This window comes from Populus trichocarpa, chromosome 9, assembly GCF_000002775.5.
Source record: "Populus trichocarpa isolate Nisqually-1 chromosome 9, P.trichocarpa_v4.1, whole genome shotgun sequence".
In the NCBI taxonomy this organism is placed as follows: domain Eukaryota; kingdom Viridiplantae; phylum Streptophyta; class Magnoliopsida; order Malpighiales; family Salicaceae; genus Populus; species Populus trichocarpa.
Genome location: NC_037293.2, coordinates 8,602,016 through 8,627,466, shown reverse-complemented (window position 1 = coordinate 8,627,466; position 25,451 = coordinate 8,602,016). Strand labels below are relative to the sequence as shown.

At 35.1% G+C, this 25,451-nt stretch overlaps 2 protein-coding genes across 2 annotated transcripts in view; both read left to right on the top strand.

Annotated features, from left to right (window-relative positions):
• LOC18102094 (UDP-glycosyltransferase 84B1-like) overlaps positions 1–25,451 on the top strand; it is a 43,776-nt gene that overhangs the window by 8,286 nt on the left and 10,039 nt on the right. The window lies entirely within an intron of this gene.
• On the top strand, positions 16,330–18,237 carry LOC18102096 (gallate 1-beta-glucosyltransferase 84A24). The gene has a single exon (XM_006379118.3). The coding sequence runs from the start codon at positions 16,443–16,445 to the stop codon at positions 17,955–17,957; it is 1,515 nt and encodes a 504-aa protein (XP_006379180.1). The 5' UTR covers positions 16,330–16,442; the 3' UTR covers positions 17,958–18,237.

Here is a 25,451-nt window from a genome sequence, read left to right as displayed (position 1 = left end):
AGCTGAGTGGGAAGACTCGTTTACTAGGTATATAAAAGGGGTCTAAAAGCAACCATTAGATATAAAATTATACACCTTGAACTTCTATTCCATGTCTCTGTAGCAATTGTCAACATTTTTGTCAACCTTTCTCCAACCACCATGACTTTTGTCATTGTAGTAGTTGGTTCTGCACATGGGTTGCTGTCAATGCTTCTCCATTCACCTATAAAGAGAGAGACGGGAGAGAGTGCAGTAGAGAGAAAGTGCTGAGAGTGCAAGAAGCAAGTGTGCAGAGGAAGAAGAGAGAATGTGCAACTGTGAGAGTGAGAAAGTGCAGATTTGAGAGAAACACCGAGTGTAAGAGTGAAACACTGGGTTTTGTGGGATTGTACTGGGTTGAGTTGAGTGTTTGTATCATTCCTCCAATAATATACAATCTGCTGTCTCCGTGGACGTACCCGGTTTTGGAGAACCACGTAAATCTGCTTGTTTGTGTTTTATTTGTGTTTGCTTTCGGTCCAGTATGCACAACAAATTGGTATCAGAGCATTAGGGAAGCTTAAACGCAGAAAAACACGTTTTTCAGCTCTCTGTTCAAAGTTGCAGAATTTTCAAAGTTCTCAGATCTTGCTTTTGACCAGCTGCGGAGATTCCTCTCGTCCATACGAGTCCGGCGATATAAAGATCGTCGAAATCGGAGTTGAAACGATCCCTGTAGAGCTCGCCGAAGTTTCGCCGGAAATCTGCCGGAAAAACCAGTCATTGCCGGAATTCTCGCCTGAGAAGACAGCCACGTCATCCGACACGTAGGCGCTGAGTCATCATCCACGTCATCAACAGAGGGTCCACATAGCCCTGTCATCAGACACGTCATCAGACACGTCATCTAACAGTGACAGAATATTCTCTTGACAGAATAAGAATATTCCGTTACCAGTAAGAGAATATTCCCGTGACAGAATATTCTTTATCAGAGACAGAATATTCCTTCCCTGAGTCAACTCGGTCAGATTGGTTTTTTTAGCCAACTCAGTGATTTTTTGACCCGTTTTTGGCCGAGTCAAGCTTGTTCCTAGCATTTTCAACCATTCCGGACGCAACCGTGGTGTCCGTTTTGTGAAACAGCACACTGAAGTTACTGTTTTGGCTCTTTTGAGCACAAAAGTGCGTGTTTTAACAAGTTCGGGATTCCATTTGTAATCCAAAGACGTCTTAATGGCTGATATTCCAGAAGAAAAATCAGCGGGGAATGCTAGTATACCTCCACAATACATCCCGGTATCGAATACCAAATTTGAGGTGGAGAAGTTTGATGGGAAAGGTAATTTTGGCATGTGGAAATGTGAAGTCATGGATATGCTTGTCCAAATGAATTTAGATTTCACTCTAGAAGATAAACCAGAGGATCTGGATGATAAAAGCTGGGAAAGGATAAATCGGTTGGCTTGCAGTTCTATCCGACTTTGTCTTGTAAAGGATCAGAAGTACGCCTTTTCAGAACAAAACTCTGCAAAGGAATTATGGCAAGCACTGGAGGACAAGTTTATGAAGAAGAGTATAGAGAATTGTCTCTACTTGAAGAAAAGGATCTTCCGATTTCAGCACAAGAAAGGTACTTCTATGAATGAGCATCTGAATGATTTCAATAAAATGATAGCTGATTTGAAGAATTTAGATGTGGAAATTGATGATGAAGATAAAGCTCTACTGTTATTAAATTCACTGCCTGACACATATGAACATCTTGTCACCACTTTACTGTATGGTAAAGAAAAGATTAAATTCATTGATGTGTCCAATGCTTTGGTGAACAATGAGTATCGGAAGAAGGACCAAATTGTTCACAAGGAGTCAACGTCAGAAGCATTGACTGTTAGAGGCAGAACAAACCCTAGAAGATTTCAAGGGCGAGGGAGATCTCGCTCAAAATCCAGAGGAGAATCATCAAACAGACGATATCTTGCAAAAGATGAGTGTGCCTTTTGTCACAAAAAAGGGCACTGGAAGAAAGATTGTCCAATCAAGGGCAACAAGGAAAAAGATGAACCAACTGTGAACGTTGCACGAGATGAGGATGAACAAGACTCTGCATTCATGGTCTCATCATCAGAAAACCATTCTGGTGAATGGGTTCTTGATTCTGTATGTTCCTATCACATGTGCCCTAACAAGCACTTATTCTCGAGACTCGAGGAGTTCGATGGAGGAGGTGTGTTGATGGGTAATGATGATGTGAGTGAGATCAAAGGGATTGGGACTATCCATCTGAAGATGCATAATGGGGTAGTCAAGACACTAACAGATGTACGGTATGTACCTGACTTGAAGAAAAATCTTTTCTCACTTGGAGTCCTAGAATCCAGTGGTTATAAGATTATCATGCATGGTGGAGTCTTGAGAGCAATCCGTGGTGCATTAGTTGTCTTAAGAGGCACGAGGATAAGAAACTTATATTTCCTGGATGGATCTACAGTTACTGGTACAACAGCTGTTTCCAAAAGTATAGAAGATGATGAAGCAGATAATTCCAGACTTTGGCACATGCGCTTAGGGCATGCTGGTGAAAAGGCTTTGCAAGGATTAGTCAAGCAAGGTCTATTAAAAGGCGCCAAGACTGGGAAGCATGGGTTCTGCGAGCATTGTGTTCTTGGAAAACAGACAAGGGTCAAGTTTGGCACTGCGGTACACAACACAAAAGGGATCCTAGATTATGTTCACACAGATGTATGGGGACCTTCAAAGAATGAATCTCTTGGAGGTAATCGTTGGTTTGTTACTTTTATTGATGATTTCTCAAGACGAGTATGGGTGTACATGATGAAACACAAGGATGAGGTCCTTGATATCTTTCTGAAATGGAAGAAAATGGTGGAGACTCAAACTGGAAGGAGGGTTAAGACTCTTCGGTCAGATAATGGTGGTGAGTACACTTCAGATCCTTTCTTTGAAATTTGTCAGGATGAAGGGATCAAGCGACATTTTACTGTTCGCAAAACACCACAACAGAATGGAGTAGCAGAACGCATGAACCGCACATTGATGGAGAAAGTCCGATGTATGCTATCACATTCGGGACTAAGCAAAGTGTTCTGGGGCGAGGCATTAAGCTATGCTCGTCATATTGTTAACCGGTTACCTTCAGCAGCATTAAATGGAAGAACCCCCTTAGAGGTATGGCCAGGCTCTCCTGCAAATGATTATGACTCTATGCGTATATTTGGTTGCTCAGCATATTATCATGTTACTGAGTCCAAGCTAGATCCTAGAGCCAAGAAAGCTATATTTTTGGGCTTTAGTGGAGGAGTAAAAGGCTACAGACTCTGGTGTTCTGAATCAAAGAAAGTGATCTTGAGTAGAGATGTCACTTTTGATGAGTCTGGCATGTTACAGCAAGAGAAATCACAGGAGAAGGAAAAACAGTCTGGTGATGCACAACAGGTGGAGTTGGAGACTTCAGTCATTCCTATAAAGACTGTTCAGACAATCTCTACTGAAGGAGATTCAGATGAAAGTTCAGATGAAGAGGATGCAACAACTCCAGCAACCACACAACAAGAATCCATTGCAACAAGTAAACCGAAAAGAGTTATCAAGAAACCTGCTCGGTATTGTAATATGGTGGCTTATGCACTTCCGGTGATTGATGATGGAATCCCCTACACCTACAAAGAAGCAGTACAAAGTGTAGAAAGTGCAAAATGGAAAGAGGCAATGGATGAAGAGATGAAATCTCTCCACAAGAATCAGACTTGGGATTTGGTACAACTCCCTAAAGGAAAGAAGACAATTGGTTGCAAGTGGGTATATGCTAAGAAGGAAGGTAATCCTGGAAAAGACAACATCCGATTCAAAGCAAGATTGGTAGCAAAAGGCTATGCTCAGAAGGAGGGGATAGATTATAATGAGGTATTCTCTCCAGTTGTTAAGCATTCATCAATCCGTATTCTGTTAGCCTTGGTTGCACAGTTTGATTTGGAGTTAGCCCAACTTGATGTGAAAACTGCCTTCCTACATTGAGATTTGGAAGAGGAAATTTACATGTCTCAGCCAGATGGTTTCAAAGTCACTGGAAAAGAGAATTGGGCTTGTAAACTGAAGAAGTCATTGTATGGATTGAAACAATCTCCTCGCCAGTGGTATAAGCGATTTGATAAGTTCATGGCAGAACATGGATACACACGGAGTCAGTTTGATCACTGTGTATATTTTCGCAAACTTCTTGATGGTTCTTTCATCTATTTGCTCTTATATGTGGATGATATGTTGATCGCATCGAAGAGCAAGGTGGAGATTGATAGACTGAAAGCTCAACTGAGAACTGAGTTTGAAATGAAGGACCTTGGAGAAGCTAAGAAGATTCTTGGCATGGAGATTCAGAGAGACAGAAGAAAAGGCACAGTCTGTTTGACACAGACCCAATACTTGAAGAAAATTCTACAGAGATTTGGGGTAGATGGTAAGACCAAGCCTGTAAGCACACCTTTAGCTCCTCATTTTAAGCTAAGTGCTTCAATGTCTCCACGCACAGAGGAAGAGCGCAAACATATGGTTCAAATTCCGTATGCAAATGCAGTTGGTGCATTAATGTATGCAATGGTTTGTACGAGACCAGATATTTCACATGCTGTCAGTATGGTGAGCAGGTATATGCATGATCCGGGAAAGGGTCATTGGCAGGCAGTTAAGTGGATTCTACGGTACATTCATGGCACAACTGATATTGGTTTGAAGTTTGAGAGGGATGATAGACTCGGACAAAATTTAGTTGGTTATGTGGACTCGGACTATGCTGGTGACTTAGACAAGCGTCGTTCCACAACAGGCTATGTGTTTACACTCGCTAAAGGGCCTGTAAGTTGGAGGTCAACGTTACAATCAACAGTAGCTTTGTCAACAACTGAGGCAGAGTACATGGCAGTAACGGAAGCTTTCAAGGAAGCTATTTGGTTACATGGGTTGATTGAAGATTTGGGAATTGATCAAGAGCACGTGGATGTCCATTGTGATAGTCAAAGTGCTATTTGTCTTGCAAAGAATCAGGTTCATCATTCCCGCACCAAGCACATCGATGTTCGATTTCATTTTGTTCGAGAAATTATGGATGAAGGGGATATTCTGCTACAGAAGATTGGTACCGCAGATAATCCAGCTGACATGCTCACAAAATGTGTCTCAGGGATCAAGTTCCAACATTGTTTGGACTTGGTCAACATCTCTCGGTGTTGAGCACCTTCAGGGTGCAGCGCCATATGGCGCATCAAAGGCAGCATTGATTGATCACGAGGATTGAATGAAAAAATCTTGCCAAGGTGGAGATTTGTAGCAATTGTCAACATTTTTGTCAACCTTTCTCCAACCACCATGACTTTTGTCATTGTAGTAGTTGGTTCTGCACATGGGTTGCTGTCAATGCTTCTCCATTCACCTATAAAGAGAGAGACGGGAGAGAGTGCAGTAGAGAGAAAGTGCTGAGAGTGCAAGAAGCAAGTGTGCAGAGGAAGAAGAGAGAATGTGCAACTGTGAGAGTGAGAAAGTGCAGATTTGAGAGAAACACCGAGTGTAAGAGTGAAACACTGGGTTTTGTGGGATTGTACTGGGTTGAGTTGAGTGTTTGTATCATTCCTCCAATAATATACAATCTGCTGTCTCCGTGGACGTACCCGGTTTTGGAGAACCACGTAAATCTGCTTGTTTGTGTTTTATTTGTGTTTGCTTTCGGTCCAGTATGCACAACAGTCTCTTCATCTTAGATACTATATTTGACGATCTATCTCTATAATTAGACAATCGCTGGACTTGCCCTAGCTGCAATCTTTCTAAAGCGCCAACGAGCAAGAGCAAGAAAGGGCCCCGTCACTATAGATAGGGCGTTAGTGCTAACGAAAGATTGCAGGGCACTAGCTTACTGATAATATATATAGGGCTTTTTTCAGCTTGATCGGAATCGATTCTATGATTGAATAGCAGAAGTGCTACTTAGTAGTAGAAACTTAGAGAGACAAACAGAGAGGGGACTCTACCTGCTAACTCCTAGGATGAGAGGGAGGTCCCTTGTTTTTGGCAGGAATAGTTCAAGCATGGACATCCAATCCAACGTTGTTCAATCATTTCGGGTGTGATTGGAATAGCTTTTATTTTTGTCTTTTATTGTATTTTAAAGATATTTTTAATTTTTTTAATTTTTTATAATTAGGTGTGATAATATATAAAAAAAAAACTTTAAAAAATCAATTTTTTTGGATGAGAATGAATGCTGTGTTTTAAAAGTAAACAATAAGAGCTATACTTACCGAACTTCAAAGACATGAAAGACAACACGGTTTCCAAAATGTGTTTCGTGACTAATTATAAAAACATGTAAATTTAAGAATTGGTTGATATAGAGTTTAAATCGATTCGTGTTAAAAAAATATAGAAAAGAGAATAATCTAGAAATTTTAATATTTTAGTAGTTTTTTTAAGTTTTTTTTAAATAAATATAAGTATGAGAAAAAAATTCTAAATGGATATATTTTTATCACTTTTGATAAGTTATGAGTTTAATTTTGTTTTTTTTTCTTTGTGTTTGTATTTGTTTTCAATAGAGACCTGAAAAGTAATTAATAGGAAAGTAATTATTAGAATGTTATTATTTATTTATTGAATACCATGATTTTTTTATAAATAATTTGATTTAATCTGATAAAAAATTTGAGTTTATTTTTGAGTAAATCAATAAAAACTCTGTCTCTAACCACTTGAATTTTTAATTAAAATAATATTATTTTGATTTTTTTTAAATGATCAGCCAATGATGATAAGTTATGAGTTTAATTTTGTTTTTTTTTCTTTGTGTTTGTATTTGTTTTCAATAGAGACCTGAAAAGTAATTAATAGGAAAGTAATATTAGAATGTTATTATTTATTTATTGAATACCATGATTTTTTTATAAATAATTTGATTTAATCTGATAAAAAATTTTAGTTTATTTTTGAGTAAATCAATAAAAACTCTGTCTCTAACCACTTGAATTTTTAATTAAAATAATATTATTTTAATTTTTTTAAAATAATCAGCCAATGATGATATTTCTAATCCATCACCCATCATCCTCTATTAGATGAGAGTGAATGCTGTGTTTGAAAAGTAAAATATAAGAGCAACATTTAGTCATTTACCAAACTTCGAAGACATGAAGGATGACACGGTTTTCAAAATGTGTTTCGTGACTAATTATAAAAACATGTCAATTGGCTGATCTAGAGTTTATATCGATTCGTGTTAAAAAAAATATAGAAAAGAGAATAATCTAGAAATTCTAGGTGTTTATGAATTAATTACTGATATTTTATTAATTATTTTTTAAATAGATATAAATATAAAAGAAAAATTCTAGATGGATCTATTTTTATCATTTTTGATAAGTTATAAGTTTCACTTTGTTTTTTCTTTGTATTTTTTTTTTTCAATATAGATCTGAAAAATAATTAATAAGAAAATAATTAATAGGATGTCATTATTTATTTAATTGAATGCCATGATTTTTTTATAAATAATTTGATATGACCTTATAAATTAAAAATTTAAGCTTATTTTAAATAAATTAAATAAAAACTTAATTTCTAACCTTTTAATTTTTTTTATTAAAATAATATTATTTTGATTTTTTTTAAATAATATCATTGTTGATACTTGATATTTCTAACCCATCACCCTCTATTGATTTGATTGTGACTCTCCTACAATCACAACCTCAATACTAGCTAGCAAAGCATCTTTAACATAGTACATTGATTGTAAAGAGAAACTAGTGTTTTTCTTGGTACTCCCACTCCTTCAAATTCGGGACTTTATATTATGTTCACCAATTAAATTGAATTGCTCTACCATTACTCTATCTGTTCATTTGCATGCCCACAGATTCATTAACATAATTACAAGACTATCATGGGATGTTTTCCTACTCGATCGTTGAAGATATTCATGGGATATATGTTACCTTGCTTGTGTTGCTTGTAAATTGTAATATATATATAGAGGCGGAGCTAGGTATATTTTATAGGGGAGGCCAAAATTAATATAATAATATATATTATTAAGAAGCTTATTTATTTAAATTAAAAATATTAAATAATAAAAATTTTTAAAATGTTTTGCAGGGGCCGGGCACCTGCATGCCACCCCTGGTTACGCCCCCGTGTGTGTGTTTTTTTGTGTGAAAGTTCGACATCAGAAGAAAAATAATGTACTGCACAAAGGAGAAGTATTATTTACGACATCAGAAGAAAAATGGCAAACAATTTACGTCTTCTGCAACGTGAAGCAGACCTAGAACTAATTGTCAAAGCAGGTGGAATAAACTTCAAAGGATAGACTTACAGCTTCAAAGTAGAGCTGGTAATTAGCGCAAGGAGACAAAAAAATCTTTCATAGACAACCGGAAATCAAGGAATGAAGTGCACTTGCACTAGTAATTAATCTTCATCATTCAATCGGTATAAGTTGTTGGTTTACCCGAATTGTTAAGATAATTTTTTTTATTAGAATATATATGTAAATATGTATAAATAAAATTATACTTACATTATTAAAAAAATCATATCAATAAATTATACTCTAGTTTTGCTTCAAATGATTAGCTAACTTATAGATTTAAAATCGGCCTACCCGCGAGCCGACTGACTCATAACTAGAATGGCCAGGTTTAAAAAAACTAAAGAAAGTTAAAACCTGAGGCAATCATGTGGGTTAACCCAAACTGGAAGCATATATTTTTTTGGCTCCAAAATGATTCTTTTGTCTGCTTATAGGTCTTTAATTTTGTGGAGGTTATATGTTAATTAAAATTAAGTAAACTCTACTAATTAAAGAAAAAAAGCCATCCAATTTCGTTTGCAAGGGAATTGTTTTTTATTATGTTTTTTTTTTTTTTATGAATTTGGTTTTGATTATATATATATATATATATATATATATATATATATATATATATATATTGTCAAAGTTAATGTACTGCACGAAGGAGAAGTATTATTTACGACATCAGAAGAAAAATGGCATACAATTTACGTCTTCTGCAACGTGAAGCAGACCTAGAACTAATTGTCAAAGCAGGTGGAATAACTGGTAGCTGTTGAAGTGACACCATTTAACTGGTCTCGAGTACTGCTTCAAAGGATTGACTTACAGATTTGAAACTGGAAGGATTTTATTTTTTAGTTGAACTACTAATTCTTGAGTGACATCTTGACTGGATTGGCAACAAAAATTAGACGGTGCACTCCTGAGTGCAATTGGGAGTTGCAGGGCTGAATATTTATTAATTCTCCCGAACCATTATTAAAGCATCCTCACCCAACGTTTTTCAAACTTCTGGCAAACTAGATAATATTAAAAAGAATACTCATTACTGTAGGGTCACTCAAAACTGACGATGTACTTTTTGCTGTTTAAGAGCGCATCGTGTCTGTAAATGACTAAATGTATATATATGGAAAGTCAAATTCATTGACTCACAATTTATAATCCCTCCAATTATAAAAAAATATAATATAAAGTAAAAATAAATCATAAAATTATAAAAATATAAAGAAATTTTTTCTAGATACCATGTGTTTAATAATTCAAGAATCAATTTAAATCAGCCAAAAAAAACCCATTCATGACAAACAAACCTTGTCTCTCTGTGGCTAAAAAGCTCCAACTTATACTTCTCATAGCAGAGCTTGAATATGGTCATGATACAATTCAGTTCGGGCTTTATAAGTTAGGTATAAAACTTAAAATATCAAATGGATCAGTGACGATGAGTATATACGCAGACGTTATATTACTATTATTTTCTATCAATTTATGAACAAGGCAGGGCAAAACATTATAAAAGACATGGCTTTCAGTTCACTTGAGCCAGCTGTTGACCAAGCCAACTGTGTGTTAAATAAAGATGTTTTTTAAAAGATATTTAAGAGGATGATAATGATTGTTTTTTTAAAATAATTTTTATTTTATTTTTTAAAAAATATTTTTAATATTAATATATTAGATTTAAAAATATTTAAAAAATAATTTATTTTTTTTAAAATTTTACAAAATAATAATTGCACAGCCTTGCAAAACACACCTTAAAACAGACAAGCTAGCAACAACTGCAAGTCTGCAATAATCTTTAACTGATCATTAACATTATTTTCAAAACTCTTACTTGGGACCCCACCTAGACCAAGATGCATTGCATAATGCATCCTCACCGCCCACCCAGATCTAAATATCTAATGTACGGCACCACAAAAATGTATTTTTTTTTTTTGTTAAAATCATAAAAATGGTTTCAAACTCATGATTTTACATTTTATTGATTTCACATGATTTTACCGGATTTTAACCTGATTTTACCTATTTTTCAAGTTTTTAAAGTGATTTTACATGTTAAACATGTATTAACTTATATAATATGATTTTATAATTCAACTAGTGATTTTAAGAATTTTAGCTCCAAATTCTATTTAAAAAAAAGATTAGTTTTCAAAAACAAAACGTGCCCTTGTTTGTTATGTTATTCTTTTTAAATACCCTTTAACTAAAAAATTATAATTTAATACGTAAGCTAGACTAGGAATTAACAGCTAACTAGGATAGAACTCTACGGCTAATAAGTTTATAACAGGTTTTCCTTATTCCGCCAGTCTCCTGTGCCTGGTAGACTTTGTGGGTTAAAGGTCGCGCCTCCTGATTTGCATCAGGGTAATTAACGTGTAATCGGTAAGTAGAGCTGGTAATTGGCGCAAGGAGACAAAAAAATCTTTCATAGACAACCAGAAATCAAGGAATGAAGTGCACTTGCACTAGTAACTAATCTTCATCATTCCATCGGTATAAGTTGTTGGTTTAATTACCCGATGTATTGGGTTTCTGAGTGTTTTCCAAAGATTTTCAAACATGATGTATTTGTTAGAAAATAATATAAATTATTTATTGGAATCTCACCTAAAAATTAAGCTTTTAGGTTGAATTTGTTCTTTGATATGGTATCAAAACCTTAATGACTAAGCGATCACAAATTTGAATTTCATCATCCCATTTATTTGATAAAATTTATATATAAGGTAATGTGAGTCTGTACAAGTTTCAAGTATAAAGGGTTTTCATTCAATAAGATGTGTTAAAAAATAATATAAATCATTTCTTGATACTTCACCTAAAACCTAACCTACTGATTTTCATGATCGGAAAAAGAGAGTAATAATCGACATACAAAATTGCAAATAGATGTGTTTCTCGCTTCTATAATCACAATATACATTTTGCTCTAATATGACTGCAAAATCATTGAAAGCTACAGTTAATAAGTAGCGTAATCAAATTTGATTTCATCTTTTGTTTGAAGAAGCCAACGAAAGAGTTATAATTGAAACATTGTATGTGTTAAATAATATTTATGTAGTCTTATTTATTAAGGGTAGAATAGTACTTTCAGTTTAACCTATATATACTTTATTTGTATTTAGGTTAAGTCTAAGCACTCTTAATAACAGATTAATTGAGAATTATAGCCTCCTTTTTGTGTTTGTTCTTAGTTATTTTAACATGGTATCAGAGCTAGTTTTATGAAACGAGGCTTAATCCTGAACACAACTTCGCGGATCCCGAACAAATTTTTTGGAGTGATATTTTGTCTTCCGCTTCTGCAAAAAAATTTGGTATTTCGTCAGTTTCTGCAATTATTTTGGTATTTCGTCTTCTCTTCAGCTTCTGCAATTTGTTATTTGCGTTCAGTTTTTGTAAATTTGTTTTGTGTTTTGGAGTAATCGTATAATTTCGAGAAGATATTTGTTTAGTTTCTGTAATCTCTGTTCAGTTTCTGCAATTTGGTATTTTGTTCTCCATTGCTTTTGCATTCTGATTATCTGTGATTGTTGATTATGGCTACTAAAAGAGATGATTCGCTTCAGTCTGTGAGTGTGAGGTTGGATGGGAAGAACTATTCCTATTGGCGTTATGTAATGAGAAATTTCAGGGTAAGAAGATGTGAGGGTATGTTAATGAAACTTATATGATACCTAAGAATATTGAGGAGGGGGATGCTGCCTTGATAGATACATGGGAAACAAATAATGCAAAGATCATTACTTGGATCAACAATTCTGTTGAGCATTCAATAGGTACGCAGTTGGCGAAGTATGAGATAACAAAAGAGGTTTGGGATCATCTGCAAAGGTTATTCACACAATCAAATTTTGCAAAACAGTATCAATTAGGGAATGACATACGAGCTCTTCATCAGAAGAATATGAGTATTCAAGAGTTTTATTCTGCTGTGACAGATCTTTGGGATCAATTGGCTCTTACAGAATTAAAGGCATGTGGTGCCTATATTGAGCGCAGAGAGTAGCAACGATTGATGCAGTTTTTAACAACACTTCGCAGTGATTTCGAAGGACTTAGAGGTTCAATTCTGAATCGTTCTCCACTGCCTTCTGTTTACTCTATTGTTAGTGAGTTATTGGCTGAAGAAATACGTATTCAGTCTTATTCTGAAAAGAGAATTCTTTCTGCTTCAAATCCTTCTGTACTAGCAGTACCTTCTAAGCCATTCTCTAATCATCAGAATAAGCCTTACACAAGGGTTGGGTTCGATGAGTGCAGTTTCTGTAAGTAGAAAGGTCATTGGAAGGCTAAGTGTCCTAAGTTGAGACAACATAATCAAGCTTGGAAGCCTGACAGTCAGTCACAATCTGCAGTCAGTCACAATCTAATGCTCATAGACCACCTCATGGTTATAAACCACCACACCACAATACCACAGCAGTAGCTTCCCCGGGCTCTATTACCGATCCTAATACTTTGGCTGAGCAATTTCAGAAGTTTCTCTCCTTGCAGCCACAAGCAATGTCCGCTTCTTCTTCCATAGGTCAGTTGCCTTATAGTTCCTCAGGTATGTCACACTCTGAATGGGTTTTGGATTCTGGTGCTTCCCATCATATGTCTCCAGATTCTTCATCTTTTACCTCCGTGCCCTTTTGTCCTCCATTCCTGTTATGACTGCTGATGGCACTCTTATGCCCTCAAACAAGTGTTGGTTCTGTTGTCACACCTCACTTGTCTCTTCCTAATGTTTATCTTATTTCAAAACTCAAATTGAATCTTGCGTCTGTTTGTCAAATATGTGATTCTGGTGATTATTTAGTCATGTTTTCTGGTTCTTTTTGTTGTGTACAGGATCTACAGTCTCAGAAGTTGATTGAGACAGGCCGTAGGGAGAATGGACTATATATTTTAGATGAGTTAAAAGTGTCGGTTGCTGCTGCCGTTGCTGCTACCACTACTGTTGATTTATCTTCTTTTCATTTGAGTCTTTCATCTTCTAGTTTTTATTTATGATATTCCCGTCTAGGTCATGTTTCGTCTTCTCATTTGAGATTTTTGGCATCCACAGGAGCTTTAGGAAATTTGAAAACTTGTGACATTTCTGATTGTAGTGGATGTAAACTGGCAAAATTTTCCGCTTTACCTTTTAATCGAAGTATTTATGTTTCTTCTTCACCATTTGATTTGATTCATTCTGATGTATGGGGACCTTCTCCTGTTGCCACAAAAGGAGGGTCGCGATATTATATCTCTTTTTTTTATGATCATACTCATTATTGTTGGGTTTATTTAATGAAACATCGTTCTGAATTCTTTGAGATATATGCAGCTTTTCGAGCTCTTATTAAAACTCAACATTCTACTGTGATCAAATGCTTTAGGTGTGATTTGGGTGGGGAATACACTTCTAATAAATTTTGCCAATTGCTTGCCTTAGATGGAACCATCCACCAAACTTCATGTACAGATACTCCTGAACAAAATGGTGTTGCTGAAAGAAAACATAGGCACATTGTCAAAACTGCTCGTTCTCTCTTGTTGTCTGCTTTTGTTCCTAGTGAGTTTTGGGGAGAAGCTGTTCTTACTGCTGTACGTTTGATTAATACAATTCCATCTTTTCATAGTTTGGGTCTATCTCCTTTTGAAAAGTTATATGGGTATGTCCCTGATTATTCCTTATTTAGAGTCTTTGGTTGTACTTGTTTCATTCTTCGTCCTTATATAGAACGTAGTAAGCTATCCTCTCGATCCACTATTTGTGTCTTTCTGGGTTATGGTGAAGGTAAAAAGGGGTATCGTTGTTTTGATCTAATAACTTAGAAACTTTATGTGTCTCGTTATGTTATCTTCCTTGAGTATATACCTTTCTTTTCTATTTCATCCACTACTTATAGCCTGACTAAATCTGATCTTATTCGTATAGATCCCTTTTCTAAGGATTCTGGTAATGATACATCTCCCCATGTTCGATCAATTTGTACTCATAACTCTGCAGGTACTGGTACTTTACTCTCTAGCACACCTGAAACTCCATTCTCATCTACAGCCCCTTAAACTTCATCTGAGATTGTGGATCCACCTCCACGTCAGTCCATCCGCACTCGTAAGTCTATAAAACTACCAGATTTTGCTTATTCTTGTTATTCTTCATCATTTACATCCTTTTTAGCTTCTATTCATTGTCTCTTTGAGCCCTCTTCCTATAAAGAGGCAATTCTTGATCCACTTTGGCAGCAAGTTATGGATGAGGAACTTTTTGCTTTGTATAAGATAGATACTTGGGATCTGGTTCCTCTACCTCCTGGTAAGGGTGTTGTTGGTTGTCGTTGGGTGTATAAGATCAATACTAATTCTGATGGGTCTATTGAGCGATACAAAGCTAGGCTGGTTGCAAAAGCATACTCTCAACAGTATGGTATGGACTATGAGGAGACATTTGCCCCAGTTAAAAATGACTATTATTCGTACTCTTATTGTCGTAGCTTCGATTCGTTAGTGATATATTTCTCAGCTTGATGTTAAAAATGCTTTCTTGAATGGAGATCTTTAAGAAGAAGTTTATGTGGCACCCCCTCCTGGTATTTCACATGACTCTGGATATGTTTGTAAGCTTAAGAAGGCATTATATGGTGTCAAACAAGAACCCCATGCTTGGTTTGAGAAATTCTCTATTGTGATCTCGTCTTTTGGCTTTGTTTCTAGCAGTCATGATTTTGCTCTTTTTATTAAGTGCACTGATGCAGGTCGTATCATTCTGTCTTTATATATTGATGACATGATTATTACTGGTGTTGACATTGATGGTATTTCAGTTTTGAAGACAGAGTTGGCTAGACGATTTGAAATGAAGGATTTGAGTTATCTTTGATATTTCCTGGGTATTGAGGTAGCATACTCACCTAGAGGTTACCTTCTTTCTCAGTCGAAATATGTTGCAGATATTCTTGAGCGGGCTAGACTTACTAATAACAAGACTGTAGATACTCCTATTGAGGTTAACGCAAGGTACTCTTCTTCTGATGGTTTACCCCTGATAGATTCTACTTTATACCGCACTATTGTTGGGAGTTTGGTATATCTCACCATTACTCGTCCAGATATTGCATATGGTGTTCATGTTGTTAGTCAGTTTGTTGCTTCTCCTACTACTGTTCACTGGGCAGCTGTTCTTCGTATTTTGCGATATCTTCGGGGTACAGTTTTTCAGAGTCTTTTACTTTCATCCACCTCTTTCTTGGAGTTGCGTGCATACTCTGATGCTGATCATGGTAGTGATCCGACAGATCACAAGTCTGTTACCGGGTTCTGTATCTTTTTAGGTGATTCTTTTATTTCTTGGAAGAGCAAGAAACAATCTCTTATTTCTCAATCATCCACCGAAGCAGAATATCGTGCCATGTCATCTACTACCAAAGAGATTGTTTGGTTACGTTGGTTACTTGCTGATATGGAAGTTTCCTTTTCTCATCCTACTCCTATGTATTGTGACAACCGGAGTTCTATTCAGATTGCTCAAAACTCGGTTTTTCTTGAGCAAACTAAGCACATTGAGATCGATTGTTATCTTACTCGTCATCATCTTAAGCATGACACCATTGCTTTGCCTTTTGTTCCTTCTTCCTTGCAGATTGCAGATTTCTTTACCAAGGCGCATTCCATCTCTTATTTTTGTTTTCTAGTTGACAAACTCTCGATGCTTGTAGCTGCCGCATTGTGAGTTTGAGGGGAGATGTTAAATAATATTTATGTAGTCTTATTTATTAAAGGTAAAATAGTACTTTCAGTTTAACCTATATATACTTTATTTATATTTAAATTAAGTCTAAGCACTCATAATAAACAAACAGATTAATTGAGAATTCTACCCTTCTTTCTTTATTTGTTCTTAGTTATTTTAACAGTATGCATCCACCCGTCAGCCAACTAACAGTCTCTGTAGATCTATCTATCACTAAAAACTTTGAATGGAACTCCTTATAAATGCTATATATATATCTGCATCCTTTCATTCCATGGTCACCACTCACTCCCAAACTCATTAAGTCCTCTACTGTACATCAATCTCTTCTCATTCTCTTCCGTCTCTCTGCCAGTCAAAAAACCCCGGAAGAGAAAAATGGTTTCCGAGTCTCTTGGCCATCTCTTCCTTGTTTCTTTCCCAGCCCAAGGCCATGTAAATCCTTTACTTAGACTTGGAAAAATTCTTGCCTCCAAAGGCTTCCTTGTCACCTTCTCCAGTACTGAAATCACTGGCAAACAGATGAGACAAGCCAGTGACATCATAGATAAGCTGACCCCGTTTGGTGATGGCTTTATCCGGTTTGAATTCTTTGAAGATGGATGGGAAGAGGACGAGGACAGGCACCAAGACCTTGATAAATACTTACTTCAACTTGAGCTTGTTGGTAAACAAGTAATTCCTCAAATGATCAAGAAAAATGCAGAGCAAGGGCGGCCTGTTTCTTGCCTCATAAACAACCCTTTCATTCCTTGGGTTACAGATGTGGCCACAAGTCTAGGTCTCCCTTCTGCAATGCTTTGGATTCAATCCTGCGCTTGTTTTGCCTCATATTACCATTACTATCACGGTACTGTACCTTTCCCTGATGAGGAGCACCCCGAGATAGATGTCCAATTACCATGCAATATGCCTCTCCTAAAACATGATGAAGTGCCTAGTTTCTTATATCCTACAACTCCTTATCCTTTCTTGAGGAGGGCTATTTTAGGTCAGTACAAAAATCTTGACAAGCCATTTTGCATCCTGATGGAAACATTCGAAGAGCTTGAACCAGAGCTTATCAAGCACATGTCCGAAATCTTCCCTATCAAGGCCGTTGGGCCGCTATTCAGAAATCCTAAGGCATCAAAGACAACGGTCCATGGAGACTTGCTGAAGGCAGATGATTGCATCGAATGGCTTGACACAAAGCCACCTTCATCAGTTGTTTATGTGTCTTTCGGTAGTGTCGTACAATTGAAGCAAGACCAATGGAACGAGATGGCTTGTGGGTTACTGAATTCGGGGGTCTCCTTCTTGATAGTTATGAAACCAACCCAGAAAGATACAGGACATATTGACCTCCTTGTTCTGCCAGATTGGTTCTTGGAGAAAGCAGGAGACAGGGGCAAGGTGGTGCAATGGAGTCCTCAAGAGAAGGTTTTAACTCACCCATCAGTTGCGTGCTTTGTAACACATTGTGGGTGGAACTCTTCTATGGAAGCACTCACATCAGGCATGCCAGTGGTGGCTTTCCCTCAATGGGGTGATCAAGTAACTAATGCAAAATATTTGGTCGACATCCTTAAGGTTGGTGTGAGAATGAGCCGCGGAGAAGCAGAGAACAAACTGATTACTCGTGATGAGATAGAGAAATGCTTGTTGGAGGCCACAGTGGGACCTAAGGCAGTGGAAATGAAGCAGAATGCAATGAAATGGAAGGAGGCAGCCGCGGCAGCAGTGGCTGAGGGTGGTTCCTCCGACTGGAATATACGATCTTTTACTGACGATATTGTAAAAGCGAAGGAGTCTGAGATTGCTAGAAAGTGTATTGGTTCTAATGAGTTTCTAGTGTCGGTAGTGGTGAAGTCCAACGAGAAAGTGGTTGAACTGGTGGGGTCATCGGCATGATGAGATTTGCTATATATGCCGTGAATATGGAACGGGTTTAATCCAGTGTTAGTATGATGATATTACTCTTGTTATGTAGTTGTCTGCTTTTTACTTCTTTTAATTAGCTATTAATAATATACAGTAAAGGCCTAATGCCATATAAAGGCCATATGTATGGTTGTTATCGAATTTATAATTTGCTAATATCTTATTGGTTTGAATTGCTTGGAATGGTTGTTGAAAATTAAAATTGTTGTAATATTTTTAGTTTTTATTATATTCATATATGATTGTCTTATGATTTGGGTATAAATTTCATAATATCTAGAATATCGAGCAGTAATCAAAATCCAAAGAAATACAAAAGTATGGATTTAGTTTTGAAAATATATTGTCTCAATGATTTTTTTAATTTTCAAGAAAGAAAGGATTATGCATGGTTAAGAATTTAACATTACAACTCTAATCATTAATAATCGAGCACATTTGACTTAAGTTTATTTTTTAATCAATTAAATGGCTTTCGAGCTACAATTCTTATCTCTAATCATTAATAATCGCAATAAATGCATTTTTCTTTTCTTTTGAGATATAGAATGATAATTGGGATTTAATTAGATTATTTTTTTTTCTTAAGAATAATTTGATTAGATAATTAGGGAGTCAGACGTCAAGTCCTGTCCTAAGTTAATCAAGACAAATTATTACAGGGAGCTAATTTATTTCTTATGCACTTTAATGCGCGCGGTCATAGTCAACCACACCAATAGAATCCAGAAATGAGGTAAAAATAATATTTATAAGTAATTAACTGTCATGTCTATTTTTATTTAAAAAGATTGAGAATAACTATTTTGTATTTTTATTAAGAAAAAAAGCAAATTCTAATCAATTAATACTCTTACATCTAGGTAAAAATAGTTGTGTTTTAAAAGCAAAGCCTGTTATCTAATTTTATTTCATTAGTGTTAGTTAATGTATTTAATGTTTTTTTTTTAGGGGTGCTCATTTTGAGTTCGGTTCAGTTTTTATATAAAAAAAAAAGAACCAAACCTGTTTTAAAAAAAAAACCGAAAACGAACCGAAATTGGTTCGAACCGAAACTGGTTCGAACCAACCGATTTCGGTTTGGTTCAGTTATTTTAGAATAAAAATCGGTTTTTTTTCGGTTTAGCTCGGTTTTTCCATTTTGGCTCGGTTTTTTTCGGTTTGGGTTTGACTCTGTTCGGTTTTTTCGGTTTCAAGCTTATAAAACCAAAATCGAACCGAACTGGTTGGTTTTTTTAAAATTTCTAATCGGTTTTGTCGCACCCGACATCGTGGCGGCCTTTAAAAATTAATATTTCATGGAAAGAAAGGATTTCTGGCATCCTATTCTTTGATGGTGAGTGGTCTTGTCGCCACCTAGTATTATGGTCACTAGGAACCCTAACTGGTCAACAGAGATTCTATGGTACGAGACTGGTTACGCAAAAAGGAAGATATTATCACCCCTTAAGTGTCCTGCCTAAGGCAGGCTGCATTGCTGACTTTGTCATAAATTGCTAATGTTTTGTTGGTTTATGCTACGGTGGTTTTGCGTGTAATATTCCTGACTCTGGTGTCAGTGAATATTTAACTACGGATATTTCCAACTCTGGCGTTGGTAAATATCACGTAGCTATAAAAACAAAATAAATTTAAATCAGTATTTTTTTTATTCCCGACACTGGCGTCAGTGAATAAACAAATCAAATAAATTTATTTTTAAGCATACATATTTTTTATGTAACTAAATAAAAGTAAAATATAATAAAATAAAATAAATTTACATCAGTATCTTTATTCTTGACTCTGGCGTCAGTGAATAAACCAATAAATTTACTTTATTTTATTTTATTTTAGCATGCATATTTTTTATTTTTATATAACTAAATAAAATGCAATGAAATAAATTTAAATTAGTATTTTTATTCTGACTCTGGCGTCAATGAATAAAAAGCAATAAATTCATATTTATATTTTTTTATTTATAAACATACCATTTTTATTATTTTTTATTATTATATAATTTTTTATTTACATTTTTGGGCTGGGCCCAGCCCGGCCCGGCCACTTGCCCAAGCCAGTGACCAGGCTGGGCTGAGCAACACGCGTGCGTTAACGCACGCGTGTTGCCACACTGTACAAGTGAATTAAAATTCACTTCCACAGTGTAAATGCTAGTTAGCTGCAACAAAATGAAGAAGAAGAAGCCGCTTACCTGGTCTGCTGGAGGCGAAGGCGCGCGGTTGCTGATCAACCTGCCTCTTTCTTGCTTTCCCTGCCTCTAGTCTTTTTTGCTTCTCTTGTTCTCCTTGTCTCTCTCAATGTCTGCCTGGTGCTGGAGCTTGATGACGAAGACAATGGCGGAGATGTGTTGATTGGCCAAAGCTAACTTCTCTCCTTCTCTGTTTCTGTCTCTGCTGTATGCTCCTGTGGTTTTTTTTTTGTTCGTTCCTTCTCAAGCGATAACAACAGTGGCTGCTGAAATTGGAGCCACCGAAGAAGAGGTCGAGAGCGTACCCTTTTGTTTTTTTTTTACTGCTGTTCGTTCTTTTTCCCATGTCTTCGTCTGTGTGTCCCCTGTTTCTGGGTTTCTCCTCTTCTGGTTTTTCGTCTCTGTTTCGTCTCTGTTTCCTCCCTGGTTCTGTTTCTTCCTCTGATTTTCGGCCCCCCCTGTTCTGGGTTTTCTTCTCCCTTTTATAGAGAAGCTTGCCCCTCCACCAGTCCTGCCTTTGCAGGACTGTTATGGAATCCACGAACGAGATCATGGGCAAGAGACGTGGTCCATGATCGGATTTGTTGCAGATTTTCAGGTCTCCGGTTGAATCGGGATGAAGAAGACCACATGGCTGTTCCACCAGCAACGACGACGTTTCGGCAGAAAGTGACATTTTCATTTTGACCCCTGCTTTCTTTGGAAATTTGACAGTTGGACCTCAATTAAAATCCCTTTTAATTTACCCTTGGATTAATTTCAATTAAGTCCCTGAATTTATTTAATTAATTAAATCAAAGTTTAATTAAGTCCATAAACTTATTAATTCTTCTAATTTCATTAATTAAACTAATCTAAATTTTAATTAAATTTCCAAACTTATTAATTCTTCAATTCCTGATCAATTTACTTTCAAATCTAATAATTTCATTTATGAACTTCAAATTTATGTTGTTTTAACCCCATTCTCAAATATATTTTTATCCATTCATTTTGTATTATTTATTCAAAAGTTGGGTTATGACAAGTTTAATAAGTTTTTTTCATGGTTTGATTTTTTTGATTATTTTTTTTTAATTTTTTTAATTTTCTTGATTTAATTGGTTTTTTGATTTTTTTGCTTACCCTTATTTTTCATAGAGTTTTTAATCGAATGATGATATTGCAAGAGCAATGAAAACATGTTACTAACACACTTGATGTTTTGTTATAAAAAAAACCAAAAAAAAAAAAGTAACAATACTTCAAAATTAAATAAAAAAGAAGCTAGAAACATTAATTATATATATCTGCTTACTAGATAGAAGCTTCTATGTTGTTATGATAAAAAAAAACAAGAAGAAGAGAAATTTATTAAAAACTTCATGTCTTTTGAGTGTGAGAAAGCTTTGCATATCAAATTTATATAAACTCTAATCTCAATATCATTTTCTAAAAACATGTGAATTATGATTAGTAATTATCGTAATTAGATTTTAAATTAAAAGGGGAAGGATATATATCTTATTCCGAGTCACCTATGTCGTACCACCACATTTTAATCTTTTAGTAACCCTTTTTTTTTAACCATCATTATTGCCATTTTGACTGCCTCCAATCAAACTAGAATTATCCTCAACACCTTTGTCATCTGTCATCTCTACGTACCACCTTTGCTAGTCCTGCAATTTACAACATTACCATTTGTGTCAGCATTAATTATTATGAATGTTATCAACCTATTCATCCTTTTCTTCATCTTCGTCTAAAAATTTAAATTTATTTTCATATGATAAAATATAACCGTCAAAGTTATCTCCAACAACACTAACTATATCAATTACATTCTCTGTATCATTATCAAAGACAAGAAAATACTTAGTTTTAGGTCACCTACCATCGTTACCATTCAGAATTGTAGAGGTTTCTCCGACAGATATTTGACAATTACAATCTTTTGTTGATGAAGTTAAGCTAGCGAATAAGTCTTCAGATCGCTGGCAAGAATGTTATCGGAGGCCACGGTGGGACCTGAGGCAGTGGAGACGAAGCAGAATGCATTGAAGTTGAAGAAGGCAGACGAGACAGCAGTGGCTGAGGGTGGTTCCTCAGACAGCAACATACAATCTTCTGTTGATGAAGTGAAGTGAAGTGAAGCGAAGAAGTCTTCAGTTCGCTGGCAAGTCCACTAGTTCCAGTTAGGTTTCCGGTTTGCTGGAGTGAAATCCAATGAAAAAGTTATTGAGCTGGTGCAACCATCCGATTTATTATGAAGTTGATGCGAGACTTGTTTTAACCCAATGTTAAAATAATGAAATGGATAGTGACCCATGTTAAGCAATATTCATCTAATATTTACTGTTTTAGCTCTCACAAAAGTTCTGTTCAGGGCAGAGGTTGCGCATTACATTGAACCTTCAACTAAGGAAGAAGATGGAGTAAAAGTTCTAAAATCAACGGGACAACATCCATATAAACATATATATATTATGGTGAACATTTGAAAGCATCTCAGTAGTAACGAAGCCCAAAGGCATAAAAGATGGTTTTTACGAGTCCATTACATGCAGATGCCTGTTAAAAAAAAGGTAAAGGTGTACGTTTGGCAACCTTATTACTGCTGGGAAGGCACATATCATCCACCTTCTTTGAGCCTCGCTTGAAACACCATGTGGATGGAAACAACATTTCAGGAGTAATTTCAAGTAAAGAGAAGGAATCACACCCCACGATGCACAACAACGTAACTAGTTTCTCTATCGCCCTGCCTCCACGGAGAATATTTGGTATTATTTACGAGATTAGACGAAAAGTATACCAGTTGAAAGCATTCTTTGGTTATGGACATCCAATCCAAGGTTGTTTCAGTCATTTCAGGTGTGATTGAAATAACTTTTATTTTTATCTTTTATTATATTTTAAAGATATTTTAATTTTAAAATATATTATTAATATTTTTAATTTTTTTATAATTTTGATGTATTAATATAAAAAAAAAACTTTGAAGAGAACATTTAGAAATGTGGGTCAACCTGCATTCCTAAAAAATTCAATTTTTTTTAAAATTTATTTTTTAAAAATGTTTTGAATCGTTTTAATGCGCTGATCTCAAAAATAATTTTTTAAAATAAAAAAAATCATTTTGATGCATTTTGAAATGAAAAGCACTTTAAAAAACAACTGCAACCACATTCTCAAAGAAGCCCGAATAGGCTAATATAGAGTTTAAATAGATTCGTATTAAAAAAAATAGAAAAGGGAATAATCTAGAAATTTTAAGTGTTTATGAATTAGTTAGTGATATTTTATTAGTTATTTTTTGAGTTTTTTTTTAAATAAATACAAGTATGAGAGATAAATTTTAGATGAATATATTTTTATCACTTTTAGTAAGTTATGAGTTTTATTTTGTCTATCTTTTTTTTATCTGTATTTTTTTTAATATAGATTTGAAAAGTAATTAATAGGATGTTATCAGTTAGTTATTGAATACCATAAAATTTTCATAAATAACTTGATTTGAAGTGATAGAAAATCTAGATTGATTTTGTATAAATCAAATAAAAACTCAGCTTCTAACCTCTTGATATTTTTTTTATTAAAATAAAACTAATTTAATTTTTTTAAAATGATCAACCATTGTTGATATTCACCCTCCATCACCCTCTATTGATCTTATTGGCACTCTCCTACAATCACAAACTCAATACTAGCAACCTAGTGTTTCTCTTGGTACCCCCAGTCCTTCAAATTCGGGACTTTATATTATGTTCACCAATTAAATTGAATTGCTCTACCATTACTCTATCTGTTCATTTGCATGCCCACAGATTCATTACCATAATTACAAGACTATCATGGGATCTTTTCCAACTTGATCGTTGAAGATATTCATGAGATATACATTACCTTGCTTGATATTCATGAGATATACATTACCTTGCTTGTGTTGATTTCGAGTAAATTATGAGATTTATTTTGTCTGGTTATTTATTTATATATTTTTTTAATATATATCTGAAAAGTAATTAATAGTATGTCACCAGTTACTTATTAAATACTATAAATTATTTATAAATAATTTGATCTAAACTGATTAAATCTGAATTAATTTTGAATAAATCAAATAAAAACTTAGCTTCTAACCTTTTAATTTTTTTTTATTAAAAAAAGTGATCAACCATTGTTGATATTCATCATCCATCACCCTCCATTGATTTGATTGGGCACTCTCCTATAATCACAAACTCAATACTGGCAAATATATCATCTTCAACAAAATACGTTGATTGTAAAGAGACACTAGTGTTTTTCTTAGTACTCCCAATCCTTCAAATTCAGGACTTTAATTATACAATGTTCACCAATTAAATTGAATTGCTCTACCATTACTCTATCTGTTCATTTGCATGCCCACAGATTCATTACCATAATTACAAGACTATCATGGGATGTTTTCAAACTCGATCGTTGAAGATATTCATGGGATATATGTTTCCTTGCTTGTGTTGCTTGTAAATTGTAATTTTATGTTTTATGCTTTAGCCCCGTCGTTCTTGATAAAAAAAGAAAAGAAAGAAAGAATGGTGATGGGTATGTTTTCTTATCCACCCATCAAACCCAAAAAAATTTCGTGGAGGTTATATGTTAATTAAAATTAAATAAACTCTACTAACTAAAGAAAAAAAGCCATCCAATTTCGTTTGCAAGGGAGTTGTTTTTTATTATGAATTTGGTTTTGATTATATATATATATTGTCAAAGTTAATGTACTGGACAAAGGAGAAGTATATATTATGTACGAGATCAGATGAAAAATTGCATACAATTTACGTCTTCTGCAACGTGAAGCAGACCTAGAACTAATGGTCAAAACAGCTGGCATAACTGGTAGCTGTTGAAGTGACACCATTTAACTGGTCTCGAGCTCTGCTTCAAAGGATTGACTAACTTACAGATTTGAAACTGGAAGCATATATTTTTTGGCTCTGAAATGGATTCTTTTGTCTGATTTTGTAGGCTTGTAATTTCGTGGGAGCTTCGGCTTCTCTCATCAGGATGCTTTTCTTTCCGCTTGAGTGCCTATTCGTTCCTTGTTTCAATGAATTTATTTGGCTTGCCCCCAAAAGAAAGGGAGGCTATTCAGCTAGCGCAGGCCATCTCAATAACAATCTTTATTTATGATTAATGGCAATGGAGATTTCTTTTTGAATTGGTCGACAGGGAAGGAATTTAACTCGAATTTCTTCAAGACCTTGATCACATGGTGAAACTTTTATGGGGGCGTTTAAAAT

What these genes read in the sequence shown, in the direction of transcription:
- LOC18102096 (XM_006379118.3), top strand. Translation starts at nt 16,443, where the DNA reads ATGGTTTCCGAGTCTCTTGGCCATCTCTTCCTTGTTTCTTTCCCAGCC.